This window comes from Trichosurus vulpecula, chromosome 5 (genome assembly GCF_011100635.1).
Source record: "Trichosurus vulpecula isolate mTriVul1 chromosome 5, mTriVul1.pri, whole genome shotgun sequence".
In the NCBI taxonomy this organism is placed as follows: Eukaryota; Metazoa; Chordata; class Mammalia; order Diprotodontia; family Phalangeridae; genus Trichosurus; species Trichosurus vulpecula.
In genome coordinates, this window is record NC_050577.1 from 194,226,196 (window position 1) to 194,244,462 (window position 18,267).

General features: G+C 53.7%; 2 protein-coding genes and 1 non-coding gene across 6 annotated transcripts; all 3 read left to right on the top strand.

Moving 5' to 3' along the window:
• Positions 1 to 1,397: 1,397 nt before the first annotated feature.
• On the top strand, positions 1,398 to 14,707 carry ATN1 (atrophin 1). 4 transcript variants are annotated; one of them, XM_036761730.1, is made up of 10 exons: positions 1,398 to 1,501; positions 5,903 to 6,112; positions 6,254 to 6,391; positions 6,541 to 6,657; positions 8,161 to 10,172; positions 10,313 to 10,535; positions 11,279 to 11,975; positions 13,191 to 13,334; positions 13,509 to 13,689; positions 14,150 to 14,707. In XM_036761730.1, the coding sequence occupies exons 2-10, from the start codon at positions 6,086 to 6,088 to the stop codon at positions 14,181 to 14,183; spliced, it is 3,573 nt and encodes a 1,190-aa protein (XP_036617625.1). In that variant the 5' UTR covers positions 1,398 to 1,501; positions 5,903 to 6,085; the 3' UTR covers positions 14,184 to 14,707. The 4 variants fall into 4 exon arrangements, with proteins under 4 accessions (XP_036617625.1, XP_036617627.1, XP_036617626.1 ...); XM_036761732.1 differs by having other exon boundaries at positions 8,164 to 10,172; XM_036761731.1 differs by having other exon boundaries at positions 6,544 to 6,657.
• A 925-nt stretch (positions 14,708 to 15,632) lies between these two features.
• C5H12orf57 (chromosome 5 C12orf57 homolog) lies at positions 15,633 to 17,868 on the top strand. The gene is made up of 3 exons (XM_036758712.1): positions 15,633 to 16,026; positions 16,352 to 16,528; positions 17,609 to 17,868. Exons 1-3 carry the CDS (start codon positions 15,975 to 15,977, stop codon positions 17,758 to 17,760), a joined length of 381 nt encoding a protein of 126 aa, XP_036614607.1. The 5' UTR covers positions 15,633 to 15,974; the 3' UTR covers positions 17,761 to 17,868.
• Positions 15,647 to 15,708, top strand: LOC118852472. The gene has a single exon (XR_005010549.1). It is a non-coding gene; the product is annotated as a U7 small nuclear RNA (small nuclear RNA).
• Positions 17,869 to 18,267: the final 399 nt, after the last annotated feature.

The following is an 18,267-nucleotide window of genomic DNA, read 5'->3' on the forward strand; positions in this document are numbered from 1 at the left end:
TCGGGTGACCCAGTTAGCCCCCCTGCCTCCCCCAAGTTTCACATCTCCCTCCCAGTAACCTCCCATTTCCCCCTTTCCTTACCCTATTTTCCTTTTCCCCCAACTCCTCCGTCTCCTAGTCCTGCCTCCACTATCCGTCACTTTTCTATTTCCATCTTCACCTATACTGTCCCACCTCCCCTGATAGACCCCTTGGCTCCCCACCATATTTCTATTATTCTTCCTCTCCCTAGGATTCTCATCTGGCCCCATCTTTTCCTCCTTTCCTCTCTGACACTCCTCCTTCATTCTCCTTACATTACTCTTCTATCTCCCACACATTTCCCTAATACCCCCAAATTTATCCCACAGCCCCATCTTTCTCCCACATTGCTGTATCACCCCAAACTTCTCCCCCACCTCCTCAGCGTCCAAAGTCAGTCTCATCTCTTCCTCACATACCCCCCATCACCCCCAAACTCCTCCCACCCCCCAATTCCGCCCCCACCTCCTTACCCTCCAAACTCCTCCCACACTCCCCCCAATCTCACTCTTACACACCTCATCACCCACCGAACTCCTCTTATACTCTCCTGTTCTCCCCCAGCAAACCTCACCCCAAATTTCTCCTACAACCCCCCACTTCTCCCACATCCACTACATCGCTGCCCCCCAAACTCCTCCCACGTCTCCCCTATACTCTCATTTCTCCCTCACATTCCATCACCCCTAAACTCGCAGACTCCCCCTTTTCTTTCTCTCCCCACCTCGCTCCTTCCCTGCTCCCCGCTCTCGCCTCCCTCGCGCCCCCTCCCTGTCCCCCTGCCTCCCTCCTCCTTGCCCCCTCTCTCTCCTCCTTCCCTCCTCTCTCCCTCCTTCTCCTTCTCTTCCTCCCTTCTCCCATCCCCCTCTCTCTTGCTCCCTCCCTTCCCCTCCTCGTCCCTTCGCCTCCCGCTTTCCTGTGCGAGTCTCCGGACGCGCGGCGGAGCCCGCCCGCAGCCCGCGCCGGCCCGGGGGCCTCTCTCCGGGACACATTTTGGGGGGGTTGGGGAGCAGGATCGGATCGGAGCGAGGGCTCGGGAGGGGGGCAGCGATCGGCCCAGAAGAGGGGCGGTAGAGCGGAGGGCGGAGGAGGAGGAGAAGGAGAAGGAGGAGGAGGAGAAGGGCTCGGGCTCGGGCTCGGAGGGGGCCGGGACCCCGGGCCCGGGGAGGCAGCGGTGTCAGCGGCGGCGGGCCCCGGGAGGGGCAGGCTGGGGCCAGCGGGGGCCGGGGCCGGGGGTAGGCGGCCGCGGGGCGGGGGGAGCGAGGCAAAGTGGGGAGCCAAGGGCGGGGGGCTTCCGAGGGCGGTCGATCGGCCAGGGGGGATGGGGGCCGCCCCCGCGGGGGCCCGGAGCCGCCGCCGCCGCCGCCGCCGCGACTGAATCCGGGGCGGGGAAAGAGGGGGCCCGGGGAGCCGCCGCCGCCGCCCCCCGGAGCCTTGAGTGCCAGCCCAGAGGAGCCTGCCGTCCGGAGCCAGGACCCGGTAAGAGCCGCCGTAGCCCGAGTCCCTAGATTCCCGGTCCCGGTCCCGGGCCTGCTGCTCCCCCTCCCCCGCCACCCCACCCCTGCTCCCCGCACACCCAACCCCCAGTCGCTGCCGCCGGCGTCTCCTCCATTTGTTATTTTCTTCGATTAAGGTTCTCCTTCCCACCGCCCCCCCTCCCCCCCCCCCCGCCCATTGCAGGCACTGCCTGTCCCGAGCCTGGGGGGGGGTGCAGAGGTTGCAGGGAGGGGATAGGTTGTGGGGTCCCCGAAAAAGCGGGGGTGGGGCAACAAGGATGAGGGGGAGAATAGGAGCGATGAAAGTGAAGCGAGCTTGGAAATGTCGGGGCTACAGGAAAGGTGGGGAATCCTGGCGGGGAGACGGGGTCCAGAAGGGGGGTGGGGTGCGAGGGAGAACAGGGAATGTAAGGAGGAGGAATAGAGGGAAGATGAAGGAAAAAAAAAGATTCCGTGGAGTGCAGGGGTGAAGGCAGAGGGGGTTGGGGAGAAGGGATAATAGTGGTGCATGGTGAGGTTCACACGGGAAGGACCGAGGACCCCCAAAACGGTTTTTCAGGGCAGGTAATCATAGGTAGGAAATGGGGAGGGGGTGTGGTAGATGGGAAGACGAGAGGTTAAGGATAGACTAAATAGAGGATAGAATAAGAAAAGGTGTTTGAAGCCTATAAAAGCTGGAGAAAATCAGAGATTGGAAGGGGGATGATGAAAGGGTCTCTTTCTGAGGTCAGGTGTTTTTGGGGGGCCCTGCATGGCTTTGATGTTCAGTCGTTTTTTCAAGCTGAAAGTCATCCGTACCCCATTTTCCCTATTCCAAACACATCTGCTCCTAAGTAGAGAGGCATCAGGATGTGGGGACAGGGTCCCCCTAAAACTGATCAGTAAAGTCAGGAGCAAAGAGGGAAATGTCCGGGGTGTGGAGAAGGGACTTTACAGAGAAACGAAAGCAGGCAAGTAGTGGGAGTACTCATCAGCCTAGTAGGGTCGCTCCAGCAAACTGGGTCTTCAGGTATTCAACCTGTTCTTCCCAGCCCCCAGTTCCTCACAGTGTCATCCTGTACCCTCCAGCCATGGTGCAAAGCTTCTACTATACCACAGCCTTTAGCTCTAAAAGACCCTTAAGGGACTCATTTCTAATAAGGCCAGACACCTTATAAACCTCTTTCCCTGGAAGGCAGGAGTTGGGGGTGGGCCCAGTGACTTCTTGTTTATGGCAACTCTGGGAGTATTGGCAGCTAGGCTGCTAGATGAACCCCTGGGACCTGCCCTCAGTGGGACTCCAGTGTTGAGTTTCCATGGCAGTGGTTCCTCCAGCTGAGTTTCTCACTTGGTCCAATGGGGTGGTCATGTTTGTGGGAGAGACTTGGTTGGACAGCTATTGGTGACTTTATCCCTTACAGTCCTATTATTCCCACAAACACCTACCAAGTAAGGCTAGCCCAGTTTTGTTCTGGCTGTTGGGTTGGGTGTCTCCATCTTGGGTGAGGACTCCACAGGAGGCATCATCCCCTTGTGAATCAGCTTTCTCTAGTCTTCTGATGGTCCCTGCACGGACATTCACTATGTTCCTTCTCTAAAGCCCAGCGGGTTGACAGCAGATATGCTTTTGCCAAAGTCACATCTACCCTTTTCCTATCACTTCAGAGACTTCCTCAACTGGTTCCACAGCTATCCCTCCATTTTCTCATATACGAACTCCCTTAGCCCAAATGTTACTCTACCTTTCCAGGCCAACTCTCCAACAATTTTCTCCCTTAGTAGTCCTATCTGCCATCTCATTGACTTCACGCTGATGGCTTCACTCTTTTTCCACCTTTGCCAGGTGAGAATATCCCTTGGAGGAGCAACAGGAAGTGAGTCGGTAGGGTTATCTGCAGGTCAATGTTTGGTCTTCGAATAGAGGTCACGTTGTCATTGGAAGGTTGCTCCAAGTGTTGGTTTATAATCACTCCTATATGGCCTGGCCGAGCAGTGGATTTTAGGCCAGGGGTCTTTAAACTCTTTAAACACCATGCTCTCCTGGGCTGGTACCTGGCTTGATTCTATGTTCCTGATTTCCTGTTCCCCTTTCAAAGTTTCTTTGCCTTTGCTCATTTCTGTCTGTGCTGCCCCATCTTTGGTCTTACTCCTTTGCCCTCTGAATGTCCCTCCCCTCTCTCTGCCCAGGTGGCTCTACTATTTGGTGCTTAAAAGAGGCTCGTATGTATTGAACACTCCCTCCCACATCCTCCAACCAAAGGCTACGCTTCTCTTTAGTGACTTATTTTCCTCTTTAAGGCTGCTCTTGGTGTTTACTCACTTTACTTTGATTTGTATGAACATATCAGGGGTGAGGACACACACCTCTACGTAATTTGAGGATTCAGGGAATAAGAAGCTCTGAGAGTAATAGTAGGTCATGAACAAAAAATACCAATAGAGATGGGACCATCTAGGGAGTGGAGCTGACATTTAGCAAAGACAAAATGGACACATTCATCTCTGTAGTGTTTTTGGTATGAAATTTCCCTACCCCTACCTTGTTGCATCTGATTTATATTTTCTAGGTTGATACCTAGTATCTTGAAAATCAAATCAAACATCTAAAAATTAATCAGCAAGAGTACAGGCGAGGAAGGATAATCTAGTGGCCAAAGTACCAGGTGATGGTGTTGTGTGACCTTGGGCAAGTCATGTATCCTTCCTAGGCCTCTTTCCCCATTTGTAAAATGAGATGAATCATCTCCACTCCTCCTGGTCTTAGAAGGATAGAGTGAAAATGAACAAAACATCTGTTAAGTAGGTGCTGTGTCTAGCACCTAGTCCTTTGGGCTAAGATGCTATAGGAGTTTAAAGATATTCACATTGCCACAAAGTCTTGGTGGGGTTTGGTAATGTCACTTTGTCCTGTTTCCTAGGGGCCAGCAATCTGATAGAAAGGAAAAGATCTAATTTCATTAAATTCAGAAAGGCTTCCTTCCTTCTCATTTCCTTCAGGCAATGGGCCAGAAGGTCAATGGCATAGATTGAGTATCCACTCTGAAATCCTGTACTTTGAATGACAAGAGGATAGTTGACATTCATACAACACCTTAAGATTTCAAAGCACATTCTTCATAAGTCTTTGAGGCAGAGGGTGCAAATGTTATGATGCCCATTTTACAGATGAAGAAAATGAGGCTGGGAGAGGTTAAGTACTCATGGTCACATAGCTAGTAACCGATGACACCTAGGAAAGATGGTATGATTTTATAAGAGTCATGGGGGACATAGGCTACATGCATTCAGGGGAGGAAACAACTGAAAACAGTAGTAAGTAAAAAACTAAAAATAATTTTTGTGCAACTTTGTATATTTGAATATTGGAAAGCTTTCTTATTGTTTACAAGATGAGATTTAGAGCTGGAAGAGACCACAGAGGTCATTGAGACCAACTTCCTCTTTTTACAGATGAGGAAACTGAGGCACACAGGGGTTAAATGATTTGCTAGGGTTACACAGCTAGTAAGTGTCTGAAGTGGGTAGAAAGGTATGGTCTACATTTTTATGGGTATGCAAACTTATTCTGACCCCTCAATTGCTCAATTAAAAATATGCACTACTGGCTGATGCCATGAGGCATCAGCAGATGGAGAATAGATTAATTTCAGCTCAAATATGACTAAACATAGGGTCTGATAAAATGCAATATAAGGGTCTGAGACCTGTGATGGAGATTTCTAGCAGAGGTATGCTCACCGATGATGTATCCCCTCCCTCCCCACACACCCCCAGCAGCTCATTCTGTTTTTTGTTTTGTACTTCTTCTCTGGCTTTGGGGATATTAAGAATCCAGAGCTGAAATATTTCTAGAGACTCTTTTTGGGATCCCATCAGGCTCCATTTTTTTTTTGTAGCCAGCATCATCCCTTCACGTCCCTACTTACTACAGGATCCTTCACACTCCTTTGGGGAGTAAAGAGTGAAGTCAGGTCAGTCCTATGGACTGGGGTTTCCTGCTTCAAAATAGTTTCCTTGATATCAGAAAATTGATACCATCACAAGTCTCTCTCACATATAGGCATGCTGTGGTTGGTCTTTCTGTCTCAAAGCAGATCAGGGTGGCTTCATGTCTATCCATGAAGGGTAGGTCTCTATGGTATGGCACAATACCTCAGCAGAAGGCAATTTCAAGAGTTTCCCATAACTAATTTATAAAGTGCAAGGCTGCTCATGTGTGCATACTTGTCTCAGTTCATCTTTTACCCTAAAACAGTTGCCGTTAGTATGAAGCCCAAGCAATCCTTTTTCAGACAAATGAGATTCTGTCATAGTTAGGTCAGCTGGATTCCCTTTTAGAACCTCCAGGTCTTGTTTCAGTGGTTTTGATGGTTTTGTTTTGTTTTTTTTTTCTTCTCTCTGGCAGGCCTTGTTGGAGAGATTCTAGAAGCATTCTCATTCTGAAGGTTCAGTCTTAGGTGCCTACACTTGAACCCCGGGAGGGCCTGCTTCCTGCTCAGGCCTAAACTGTGGGGAAGTTGGGGGTAAACAGCCATTTATGTATTCAGCCGCCCAGGCAGAGGAGAATGGGGTCTCCACAGCCTGAAGAATGAAGACTCGACAGAACAAAGATTCAGTGAGTGATGGCTGAACCAAGGGTGAAGTAAAGGAACTAGGGAAGCACGAGAGTTTAGAGATCAGGAAGGAAGGTTTGGGACTATGGGAATAAGGTAAGGGGAGAGGCAAGGAATTTAACCTGGGCCCTCCTCTTCCTAAGATGTCAATGAGGAGTGGACGGAAGAAAGAGGCCCCTGGGCCAAGGGAAGAGCTGAGATTGAGGGGCCGGGCCTCCCCTGGTGGGGTCAGTACCTCCAGCAGTGATGGAAAAGCCGAGAAATCCAGGCAGACTGCCAAGGTATTCTGTCCCTGGGGCCCTCTTGTTGCTGGGGGGGTGGGGTGGCAGGGAGGTGTTCCTTTCTGGCAAAGGGGAGGAGTCAGAGCATGGAACTTGCAAGGTGTAACATAGAAAGGGAATTATGGGATCTGAGAAGTCTCTCTCCTCAGCAGAAGGCCCGAGCAGAGGAGTGCTCCACCCCAAAGACCAACAAGCAAGGTCGTAATGAGGAGATCTCAGAGAGTGAAGGCGAGGAGACCAGTGCACCTAAGAAGACCAAAACTGAGGTAGGGGTCCACCTGCCATTGTTTCTCCCATTATCTGACCCTAGCCAGACTTCTTTCCTAGGTCCTTTCTGGTTCTCAGGAGGAACAGTCAATGATATTTAATCCACCAGATGTTTATTAAACCCTTCTAGGTACTTGAGATACAAAATAAAAAAGTTCCTGCCCTCTTGGCACCATGGGGAGAGGAACACATTTACATAAAGTATAGTATAATGAAGGTTGGAGGGGAAAAGCACAAACTGGTGGTGTCAGAGGGTAGCACCAGAATTAAGCCTCAAGGTAGAGAAAAGCTTTTTGGTGGGAGAAATGGAGAACAAATACATTCCAGGTACTGGGAACAATCTGATTTAATGTATAGGAGTGGAAGAGAGGGGACAAAGGGGAACCCAAATGGCAACTCTTACCCAGCAGTGCCTGGCTTGTGCTTCAGGTCCTAATTCTTTCCTTGGGAGGCAGGGGTGGTGGGAGTGGTAGGGTTTTAGATTGGGAAGCCTTCCTAGGAGAAATAAGAGAATATTTAAAAGGTGCTCTTTCAAACCTAGGGGAATGGTGTTGGGCTGACAAACTGAAGAGGTTATCATAAATTAACAAATATTTATTAAGTGCCTACTATGTGTCATACCCTGTATGAAGAATACAATGAAACAATCCTTATTCTCAGGGGGCTTACATTCTACAAGTACATATTAGATAAATATTAGGTAATTAGATGCAACGTAATTTTGCAGGGTAGGCACTAGCACAGGAAAGGCTTCATGTAGGTTTGATTCTAGAAGAGCAATTCTATGAGGTAGAAATTAGGAGCATTTAACAGTGCATAGAGAAGAGCCAGTGTAAAGAGAAGGGGATGAGCATTTATATAGTCTACTATGTGCCAGGCACTGGGATAAGTACTTTTAATATGTCCTTTGATCCTTATAACGACACTGGGAGGTAGGTACCATTATTATCTCTATTTTACAATTAAGGAAACTGTAGCAGGTAGAAGTTAAGTGGCTTGCCCAGGGTCACATAACTAGTAAGTGTCTGGGGCCAGATTTGAACTTTGCATCACCATTCCAGACCCAGCGCTTCTCTTGGTAAGACACAGAGATAGGAGATGAAGTGACATAGACAAGGAAGAGAGGCCAGCTGGGTTATTAGATCTAAGAATGCAGGAGTAGGAGTAATGTACAAAGAGGTTGGAGAGACAGGTCAGGGCCAGGCAGTGAAGAGCTTTAAAAACTAAAAAGATGTCTAATCCTAGAGGAAATAGGAAGGCACTGGAGTGTATTGAGTAAGGGAGTGACAAAGTTGAATGTGAGGTGAAGGAAGAATGCTTTCGAAAGGAAAACTATTTCAGGGACCTGGGATAGACTGAATCGGGAAAGACTGAAGTGGGTAAAGAATGGAAGAAAATGAATATGGTTAATAAAAAGACTTTAGTGGATATAGCATCTGGGGGATATTTGAGAATGGCCAACCGAAGGACAGTTGATATAAGGTAACCTCTTCCTTTCCTAGCAGGAGCTCCCACGACCACAGTCACCCTCTGATCTAGACAGCTTGGATGGTCGAAGTTTGAATGATGATGCCAGCAGTGACCCGAGGGACATTGACCAGGACAACCGAAGCACATCCCCTAGCATCTACAGCCCAGGAAGTGTGGAAAATGATTCTGACTCATCTTCTGGCTTATCGCAGGGTCCTGCCCACCCTTATCATCCACCCCCACTCTTTCCACCCTCTCCCCTACCCCCAGATAGCAACCCCCGCCCTCCAGAGCCTGGCTTTGAACCTCATTCCTCAGTGCCGGCCACTGACTACCACTCTACCATGGAGTCTCCAGGCCCTCGGATGTTTCAGGCCCCACCTGGACCCCCACCTCATTCACAGCTCTATTCTGGGGGGTCCGGGGGGGGCATCTTGTCTGGGCCCCCACTAGGTCCCAAGGGGGGAGGGGCTGCCCCTCCAGTGGGGCCTCCTAGTGGAGCTAAGCAACATCCTCCACCCACTACTCCTATTTCCCTATCAGGCCCTGGAGCGGGTGGACCACCTCCTAAGCCACCTCCCACCCCGGGTGGGGTGGGTAACCCACCTCCTGCTCCTCCAGCCCCCTTTCCTCACGTGGCACCCAACCTTCCTCCTCCGCCTGCCCTTCGGCCCCTCAATAATGCCCCTGCCTCATCTCCTGGCCTTGGGGTCCAGCCACTGCCAGGACACCTTCCTTCCCCCCATGCTATGGGGCAAGGCATGGGCGGACTGCCCCCAGGCCCGGATAAAGGGGCTAGCTTGGCCCCCTCGCCCCACCCCATCCCTCCCGTCTCTTCCTCCGCCCCAGCTCCCCCATTGAGGTACCCCTATGCCTCCTCCTGCAGCTCAGCTGCCTCTTCTTCCAGTTCCTCCTCTTCCTCCTCTGGGCCCCCGTACCCGGCCTCCCAGGCGCTGCCCAGTTACCCGCACTCCTTCCCGCCGCCCACCAGCCTGTCTGTGTCCAGCCAGCCTCCCAAGTACACCCAGCCCTCCCTGGCCTCCCAGGCCGTGTGGAGCCAGGGCCCCCCTCCTCCTCCGTACGGCCGGCTCCTGGCCAACAGCGGCAACGCCCACTCGGCCCCCTTCCCCGCGCCCGGCTCCGGTCAGGCCGGCGGTCACCCCCCAGGACCCCCGGCCCACCATCACCACCAGCAGCAGCAGCCGGCCCCGCCGCCGCCTCCGCCGCCCCCCCAGCAGCAGCAGGCCCCGCAGCAGCAGCACCCGCCCGGCGGCACCGCAGCCCCAGCCGCCCCCGGGCCCTACCCGCACGGCCTCGAGGGCGGCGCCCACCACAGCCACCCCTACTCTCTGTCCCCGTCCCTGGGCCCTCTGCGGCCCTTCGCGCCCGGGCCAGCACACCTGCCCCCGCCCCACGGCCAGGGCCCGGGCCCCTACAGTAGCCAGGCAGGCCCGGGCGGCGGCGCCGTGGTCACCGCCGCCTCGTCCTCGTCTTCCTCCTCCTCATCCTCGTCGCAGGGGCCCTACCCTTGCTCTCACGCATCGCCCTCCCAGGGCCCCGCCGGGGCCGCCCCGTACGCCTTCCCGCCGGTCACCTCGGCCTCGGCCACGCTCTCCACGGTCATCGCCACCGTGGCCTCCTCCCCGGCCGGCTACAAGACCGCCTCGCCGCCCGGCCCGCCGGCCTATGCCAAGCGGGCCCCGTCCCCTGGGGCCTACAAGACCGCCACGCCGCCGGGCTACAAGCCAGGCTCTCCCCCGGCTTTCCGCACGGGCACCCCGCCGGGCTACCGCGGAGCTTCGCCTCCCGCCGGCCCTGGGGCCTTCAAGCCGGGCTCCCCGGCCGTGGGACCCCCGGGCCTACCCGCGCTGCCCCCGGGCCCGGGCGCTGCCTCAGCCGCCGCGCCCCCGCTCAGCGCGGCCCAGATCAAGCAGGAGCCAGCTGAGGAGTACGAAGCCCCCGAGAGCCCCGCGCCTCCCGCCCGCAGCCCCTCGCCCGCACCCAAGGTGGTGGACGTGCCCAGCCACGCCAGCCAATCGGCCCGGTGAGCGGCGGGGGCGGGGGCCGCGGCCGGCTCGGGGCTAGGGGAGATGGGATGTCTGATGGGGGGCGGGGGGGCGGGACGCCCTGGAAAGTGCTTGGGGGCTGAGTGGCGCGCGCGCGCGCTTCCCCGCCGCCGAACAGGTTCAACAAACACCTGGATCGAGGCTTCAACTCATGCGCGCGCAGCGACCTCTACTTCGTGCCGCTCGAGGGCTCCAAGCTCGCCAAGAAGCGCGCGGACCTGGTGGAGAAGGTGCGGCGCGAGGCCGAGCAGCGGGCGCGCGAGGAAAAGGAGCGCGAGCGGGAGCGGGAGCGCGAAAAGGAGCGCGAGCGCGAGAAGGAGCGCGAGCTCGAACGCAGCGTGGTCAGTGGCTCACGCCCAGCGAGGGCTCCTCCCTCCCTTCCTTGCCCGGGGTGGGGGCGGGTGGGGGTGGGGTGAACGGGAGCGGGGCGCCGGAGTCACGCTGCCATCTGCGGGAGAGGAGGAACCATTGCAGCTTGGGAGATTGGATCCAGTACTACCTAGCAGTGGATGGGGGAAATCTTGTGTTGAGGGTGGGTGAGACCAGTCTGTGCCCAGTAGCAGTGACGTTCCTAGGATAATAGCAATAATAATGGCTGGTATTTGTGTAGCTTTACACATTTCAACTCATCTGATCCTCCACGAGCTGGTGAGGTGGGTGTTCTCCCGCTTTCACAGGTGATCATTTTACAGATGATCACACAGCTAGTAAATGTCAAAAACCGGCAGAACACCCATGCAGGCTTGGCCCCGACGCCCGCACTCCACCCCCTGTACCGCTTCCCTTCCCCTTGATGAGTTGTACGTAGAGCATATTTCTCACAACAGCCCTGTGAAGTGGGCTGCACCCATGTTACTGTCAGCTCCAGATTACAGATGAGAAATCTGACGCAGTCAGGCTGTGCTGATAGTAATTATGGGAGCCAGAAGAGAATGCCACTTCTTCTCCAACTGCTTTTGATGACATAAGCTAACTTGGTATACTCTTACCAGGATTGAGACGGGGGAGCTTGGGAAACAGACAGAAAGTGTGGGAGCCCCAGTGTCCCTCTCTCACTTTACTTCCTTATCATCTCCCCCTACAGAAGCTGGTTCAGGAGGGCCGTGCCCCAGTGGAATGCCCGTCGCTGGGCCCTGTGCCCCACCGCCCACCGTTCGAGCCTGGCAGTGCGGTGGCCACAGTGCCCCCTTACCTGGGGCCTGACACTCCCGCCCTCCGCACACTCAGCGAGTATGCTCGGCCCCATGTCATGTCTCCCGGTAATCGTAACCATCCCTTCTATGTGCCCCTGGGTGCCGTGGACCCAGGGCTCTTGGGCTATAACGTCCCAGCCCTCTACAGCAGTGACCCAGCTGCTCGGGAACGAGAGCGTGAAGCCCGGGAACGTGACCTTCGGGACCGCCTCAAGCCTGGCTTTGAGGTGAAACCTGGCGAGTTGGAGCCCCTGCATGGGGTCCCTGGGCCAGGCTTGGATCCCTTTCCTCGACATGGGGGTCTGGCCTTGCAACCTGCCCCACCTGGCCTGCACCCCTTCCCCTTCCACCCAGGCCTAGGGCCTCTAGAGCGTGAGCGTCTGGCACTGGCAGCTGGGCCAGCCCTTCGGCCGGACATGTCATATGCAGAGCGGCTAGCAGCTGAAAGGCAGCATGCCGAGAGGGTAGCGGCCCTGGGCAATGACCCCCTGGCCAGGCTGCAGATGCTCAATGTGACTCCCCATCACCACCAGCACTCCCACATCCACTCCCACCTGCATCTGCACCAGCAGGATGCCATCCATGCAGGTGAGGACTTTACTCCATCTATTTGTCCTCTGCCCCTACCTCCCCTCCTGCCCAAGCAGTGACCATCTCTCTAAACTAAACCTTTACTACCCTTTCCCATAACAGTTCTCTCCTTGTTTTCTCCCACCCTGTCTAGTTCCCAGCCTGCTCCTCCTGACCTCATTCCCCATCCCTTACTTCCCTATAATTTGTCCTGTTAATCTCTCCTACATGCACCTGTAAGGGCAATCCCATACAAGAGTTTCACCTACCCACTTTTATAAGCCCATCGTATCCTCACTTGCTGGTGGGAATTCAACTTTTTTTTTCATTTTTTCTTTTTATATCTTTTATTGATATATTTTTATTTTTATAACTTTTCTCAATAACCCATTTCCCCCCTGAACAGAACCCTCCCTATAACAAATACTTGCCATAAAAGCAAAACAAATCAATGCATTGACCATGACTGAAAATACATACCTTATTCAAGCTGTCTTCTGAGAGATTGGAGGCACATCTTACTGGCTAACATGCCTTACTCTGAAATTACTGTTAATCCCCACAGTTTCTTCCCAGTCTATTCTCTTTTTTATTAATAAGCCAACAAGCTTTGATCAAACACCCACCATGTACCAACTAGAGACACAGGTACCAAAGTGAGACAGTTCCTATACCTGGGAATACATGAACATATCAGAAGACTTTCCCTCCAAGGTCCCTTCTCTCTCCTACCCCAGTTCCCAAGACTATCAGTGCTTTGTGTTTTGGTGGTTAGTGTTACAGACAGGAGTGAGATGTATACATTTCCTTCACTTGCTTCCTGCTGTTTCATCCTGTGCCCTGGGATGCAGCCCATGACCCTGCCTCATTCCCTCCAACCTATCCACTGCCTATAAACTTTGTTCTGTACTTTGTCCTGGCACCCTGTCTTCCTAAGTCCCTTTTCTAAGTCCCCCTTCACCCCCCACTTCTGTTCTTTCACCCTATTCCCATCTCCCAGAGGTAAAGCCTCTCTGTCTAGTTTTTTCTCTCTCATTCCTCAAATCCACCTGTTGGTTTTGCTTTCCTGGCCTCATTATTCACATGCCTCCTCCTCTAGTTAGTTACCTTTTATTTTTCTAAGCCTTGATTCTTCCTGTCTAGCTTTACACCCCACCCGACCCTTCTTGAATCTGTCGACCTCATTTGGCTCAGTCTCTTTGTCCTGCCTTCTTCTCTTCCCTGTGCCTCCAGCCTCTGCCTCCGTGCATCCTCTTATCGACCCCCTGGCCTCAGGGTCCCATCTTACCCGGATCCCCTACCCAGCTGGGACCCTCCCTAACCCCCTCTTGCCTCACCCCCTGCATGAGAATGAGGTTCTTCGTCACCAGCTCTTTGGTAAGGATGGTGAATGGGGAGGGGGGAGGGGAACACAAAGGGGGACTGGGGAAAGAGGAGCTACAGCTGATGGGGAGAGAAGAAGAAATGCTTGGAGGAGATGGGGGATGCAGCGTTGGGGCAAGCCTGCTGATCGGTGTTCCCTGGTTGTCCCTCTCAATCTCTTCTTTCTAGCCACTCCTTATCGGGACCTGCCAGCCTCACTCTCAGCTCCCATGTCAGCAGCCCATCAGCTGCAGGCCATGCATGCCCAGTCTGCCGAGTTGCAGCGCCTGGCCCTGGAGCAGCAGCAGTGGCTACACGCGCACCACCCCCTACACAGTGTGCCGCTGCCTGCCCAGGAGGACTACTACAGGTACACAGCGTAAAGCCAGACCTGAACTGGAGTGGGCCTTGGGGTGGCTGGGACTGGGGCTCCCTGGCTTGGGATCAAGGTGAAGGACCCCTGGATCCCCAAACCTGGAGAGCAGGATGGTGACCAGGAACAGGGCTCTAAAGTCACCTATCTGTGTTCCAGAAACTGTGCTAAGCACTGGGATAGAGAGGCCAGAACGGTCCTTAACCTCAGACGCCTAAGCCCTAATTTATTACCTCCATCCCAGCAAGGGTTCTAGTGTGCATGAACCCCCAGAAACGGTTCTGTCCTCACAAGAGCTGCCAGTCTTGAGCCTCAGCTGGCCTGTCCCGGGCACCTGCTTTCCCATTGCTTCCGGCCAGCCGGCATCTGGATCTCTTGGTCCAGCCTGAGGGTGATACATTGTCTTCTGTTTCCCTGCTTCCTTGCCTCTCCTCTTCCTTTCCCTACCCCATTTCAGTCATCTGAAGAAGGAAAACGACAAGCCTCTGTAGAGCACCAGCTGTATACCCTTGTGACGGGACCAGCGGGAGGGGAGGAGAGCCTTCTCTGGCAGAGCCAGGCAGTGCCAGAGCCCCCCTGAGGAAAATGAAGAGGCCCAGCCCAGAGAGAAGAGAAGACAGAAGTTGGGGGGAGGGTGGCGCTGGATGAGCCAGGGGTACTGGGGAGATGAGTGTGGTGAGAGGCAAAAGCGCACAGCAGTACGGGCCAGGATCCCTCTTCCTTGTTTCTCCTGCGCCTCCCAGCTTTCTGGGGGGAGCAGTGGCCCCCTCCTCTCCTCCTCCCCTTCCTTGGTGTGATTTATTTCATCTGTTAGATGTGGCTGTTTTGCGTAGCGTCGTGTGCTGCCCCCGCCCCTCCCCCAACCTGTGTGCGGCGCGCCTCCCCTATTGTATACCCCCAACAATTCCTCCCCCACATTAATAATTTATATATATATAAATATCTATATGCCACTCTTTAAAAAAAAGGCCCCAACCAAAACCAAACAACAACAAAAAAATCCTCACAAGCCCCCAGGATGACTAAGGCTGGTTTATTTGAGGGTGCGGGGGTGGGGTGACAGACTGTCACGTGGGAGGGGGCTGGCGGTCCGACGGTGCTGAAGGTGGGGACCTGCGGGAAAGGGCCAGCATTGCCAAAAGTTACTTTGAGAGCTCTTTCTACCTGTCTAGGAGAGGGCTGAGGGACTGGGGAGGATAATTAGGTCAGCAGAGGCCCGGGGCTGGCTGGAGGGCTTCAGATGACCATCAGCTGTTCCTTACTTTGGCTTTTCTCAAAAATATGGAGTAAATGCAAGTTCCTCTGGTTTACAGTTCAGGAAATGTGCCCCGCCTTGGCAGTGCCTGTATTCCCACTATCCAGGACCCCTGGGGGTGAAGGGTATCGGACTTTTCCCTCAGAAAGATACCAAGGCAGGCTTGTGGTATGGGAGTGGGGGAAGGGCCCTGAAGCCCCAAAGTGCACGGCAAAGGATCCCTAGGACTGGAGTAAAAGGAGTTGGGGAGTGATTTCTAAAGCGCCACTGGCAGAACGGTCAATTATCAATCCGTTTTCCTGGGGCTGGAGAGGGAAGGGGACACGTTTCCAAGCCGAGAAAGATCACGCAGCACCCCGCACTCAGGCTCAGCGAGCAGTAAACCTAAAGCGAAAGTTTCCCGAGGATGCCAGCTTCCCTAGCTTTCCGTGACGCGCTTTCCTCCTAAGTCGAGGGGGTGTGCCTGGACTTTTTATCCAATCAACACCAAGAGTATTTGCATAGACTTTTATCAAGACTTTAATGACTTTGGAAGGCAAACGTAGGTATAGCACCTCAAATTACAGGTCCTGGCTGTCAGATGTATTTTGATTCCACGTAACTTAGAAAAAAGAGTGATTCGAACAACGGCCCCTTTACTCACCCTCACCGAAAGTGCAGTCCCCGGATACCCTCAACTCACTCTCAAGAATTCTTGGGTAGTGTTACAGCTCTTTTAGAATTTGTCTAGTAGGTTTTCCGGTTTTTGCCGGGAAGCCCTTATTTTGTGTTTATGAAAAAAAAGTACTCCAACTAAATGAAAGCGAGAGGAAACTTGTTTGTTGTTACTCCGCCGGGCTCGGGGGTAGAAGCTCTATTTATTTTTGCTTCCGCCCTGCAAGCCCGGTAGCTGGTAACAAATTTGAAGAAAACAGATCCTGGATGCTAACGCGCAGCTTCCGGGATTAGGAAGCAGCTTCCTTCTCTGAGCGTGACGAGCGCGGCTCTCAGAAGCCCTACATAAGTCGGCTACCTTGCTAAGTATTCCATGGCGTCGGGCCCCGCGCAACCCGCGGCCTTGAGCGCTGAACAGGCTAAGGGTGAGCGGAGTTCTGTGTTGCGGATGCTAGCTAAAGAGGAGTGGGAAAGGGAGGGGAAACGTAGATAGATAGATAGAGAGGTGATTCAGATGAAGGCACTGCCAGCTCGGGGAAAAGGGACCCGGGAGGGTGTGAGCTCCTCGAGGCTCTTTGGATTTGTCCTCCGTTATGGAAGAAGTGGGTGGGGAAGACTGGGTGGGTTAGTTGGGTTTGCCTCCTACCTCCTCCTCACCGCCCTTGCTGCTCTCTGTCCCTCTCTCTTCCTGCGCATCACTCCCCCCACCCCCTCGCGCGCTTGCACCTCAATGCACCTGGGCTTGGGCAGTGGTCCTTGCTGAGGTCATCCAGGCATTCGCGGCCCCGGAGAACGCGGTGCGCATGGAAGAGGCTCGGGACAATGCTTGCAACGACATGGGCAAGATGCTGCAGTTCGTGCTTCCTGTGGCCACGCAGATCCAGCAGGAGGTCCTCAAAGCCTACGGCTTCAGCTGCGATGGGGAAGGTGGGGCTCCCAGGCCTGGCCTTCCCGCACCGGGGAGGGGTGGGAATGGGGTGCGGTGCGGGGGCGCGGGAGGGCCTGGTCGCGTCCGCCCCCGGGAAATTGAATTAATTAATTTTACTAGACTGGTGAATGTATCTGTTGGGGGAGCTCCGAGGATGTAGAGGATGCAGCTCCGTCTTCGATGTCTGGGGGCGTGACTCACCCAGGGGTCTGCGGACCCCGCGGGGTTGTTCCTGAAGCAGGACGTGAAACCCAGGTCTTCCTGATTTCGAGGCCTAGCCCTACGATTGCTTCTCATTTATTTATTTTGATAACTCAATCATAAAGGGCATCATTGTTATTCATCCAACTCTTAAACGGAGGCCATTTTAAAAACAATAAGTACACCTTATTTAAACTACAGCTTCTAAAAAGGAGATGCAGAATACAGGTTCGAGTATTTCACCCTGCAGTAGCCCAGTTAATGGTGGAACAGGGCTGGGGGGCTGGGAGCTGTTGTCCCCTCTTCGGACGCGCGGTGGCAGCCAGCATTTGGGCATACATTTTTACTTTTGCCTCCACCTCCCTCAGGGGTTGGCTTCTAGATCTCTACTTGGGCATAGACGGTCCAAGAGTGTCGTCATTCAGCGGGGTGGGTTCGGCCGATCCAGATCTCGGCCCCAAAAGACCGGGGAACGAGATGTGCAAAGAGAAAGCGAGCGTAATTCAATGACTTGGTTGAAATATACAAGTGGGATAGTTTTGTGTGTGTCTGTTCATGTATAACATACTCCGCATCATTCATTCAGTTCCCACACATCCATCCAGTTTTTCTTTTCCTCTAAGGGAAAATCAGTAACCTTCCCCTTTCCCCCGAGATTTTAGACATCCCTTCACTTCTGGGTTGCGCATGATATGGAACCGGAAGTGATTTGGTCTAATCTCCACCCCACGGGAGGCGGGGAAGGGGCGATGAATACTTGTAACGCGTTGTGGGCTAGAACCCCGCCAGCTGCTGCTGCTTGTGTGTCCTAGCTTTTCCATAATAGAAGCCAGTGTGGGGATAGGGATCGCGCGATTGACTTCTCTCCTTATTCTCAGGCGTCCTGAAGTTTGCCAGACTGGTGAAGTCCTATGAGGCTCAGGATCCTGAGATCGCCAGCTTGTCTGGAAAGTTGAAGGCCCTGTTTCTGCCGCCCATGACGCTGCCCCCCCATGGGCCTGGATTAGGGGGTAGCGTGGCAGCCTCCTGAGGGAGTACCGGCCCATCATGACACGCGGGAGGGAGATGTGCCCATCATCCTGGAACTCTTGTACCACTTGCTGTCCATGGAGGATAATAAATATTGCTGACGCTTGGCTTCACGTCTCCCCGGTGGCAATTTCTTGGGCTTGCCCGCTTGAATGATTTCTACATTCAAACAAAAAACTTCATGAGGCTTTCTGCCTGCTCAGTCCCCCAAATCCCCAATACATATATCCAATTCAATTCAGGAAACATTTATTCAATGCTTACCATGAGCCAGGCGCTGTGCTAAGCCCTGGGAATACAAAAAGAGGGGAAAAAAAACCAGCCCCTGCCCTCAAGGACCTTACAATCTAATGGAGGAGACGACATGCAAACAAATATGTACAAAGTACAGGGTAAATATTAAATAAAATTACCACTTTGGAACTGGTGTCGGTGAATCATGGTACAGAGAAAAACCAGAATTCCCCTGGAAAAATAAGACCTTATTCTCATCAAATAGAGTCTTTAT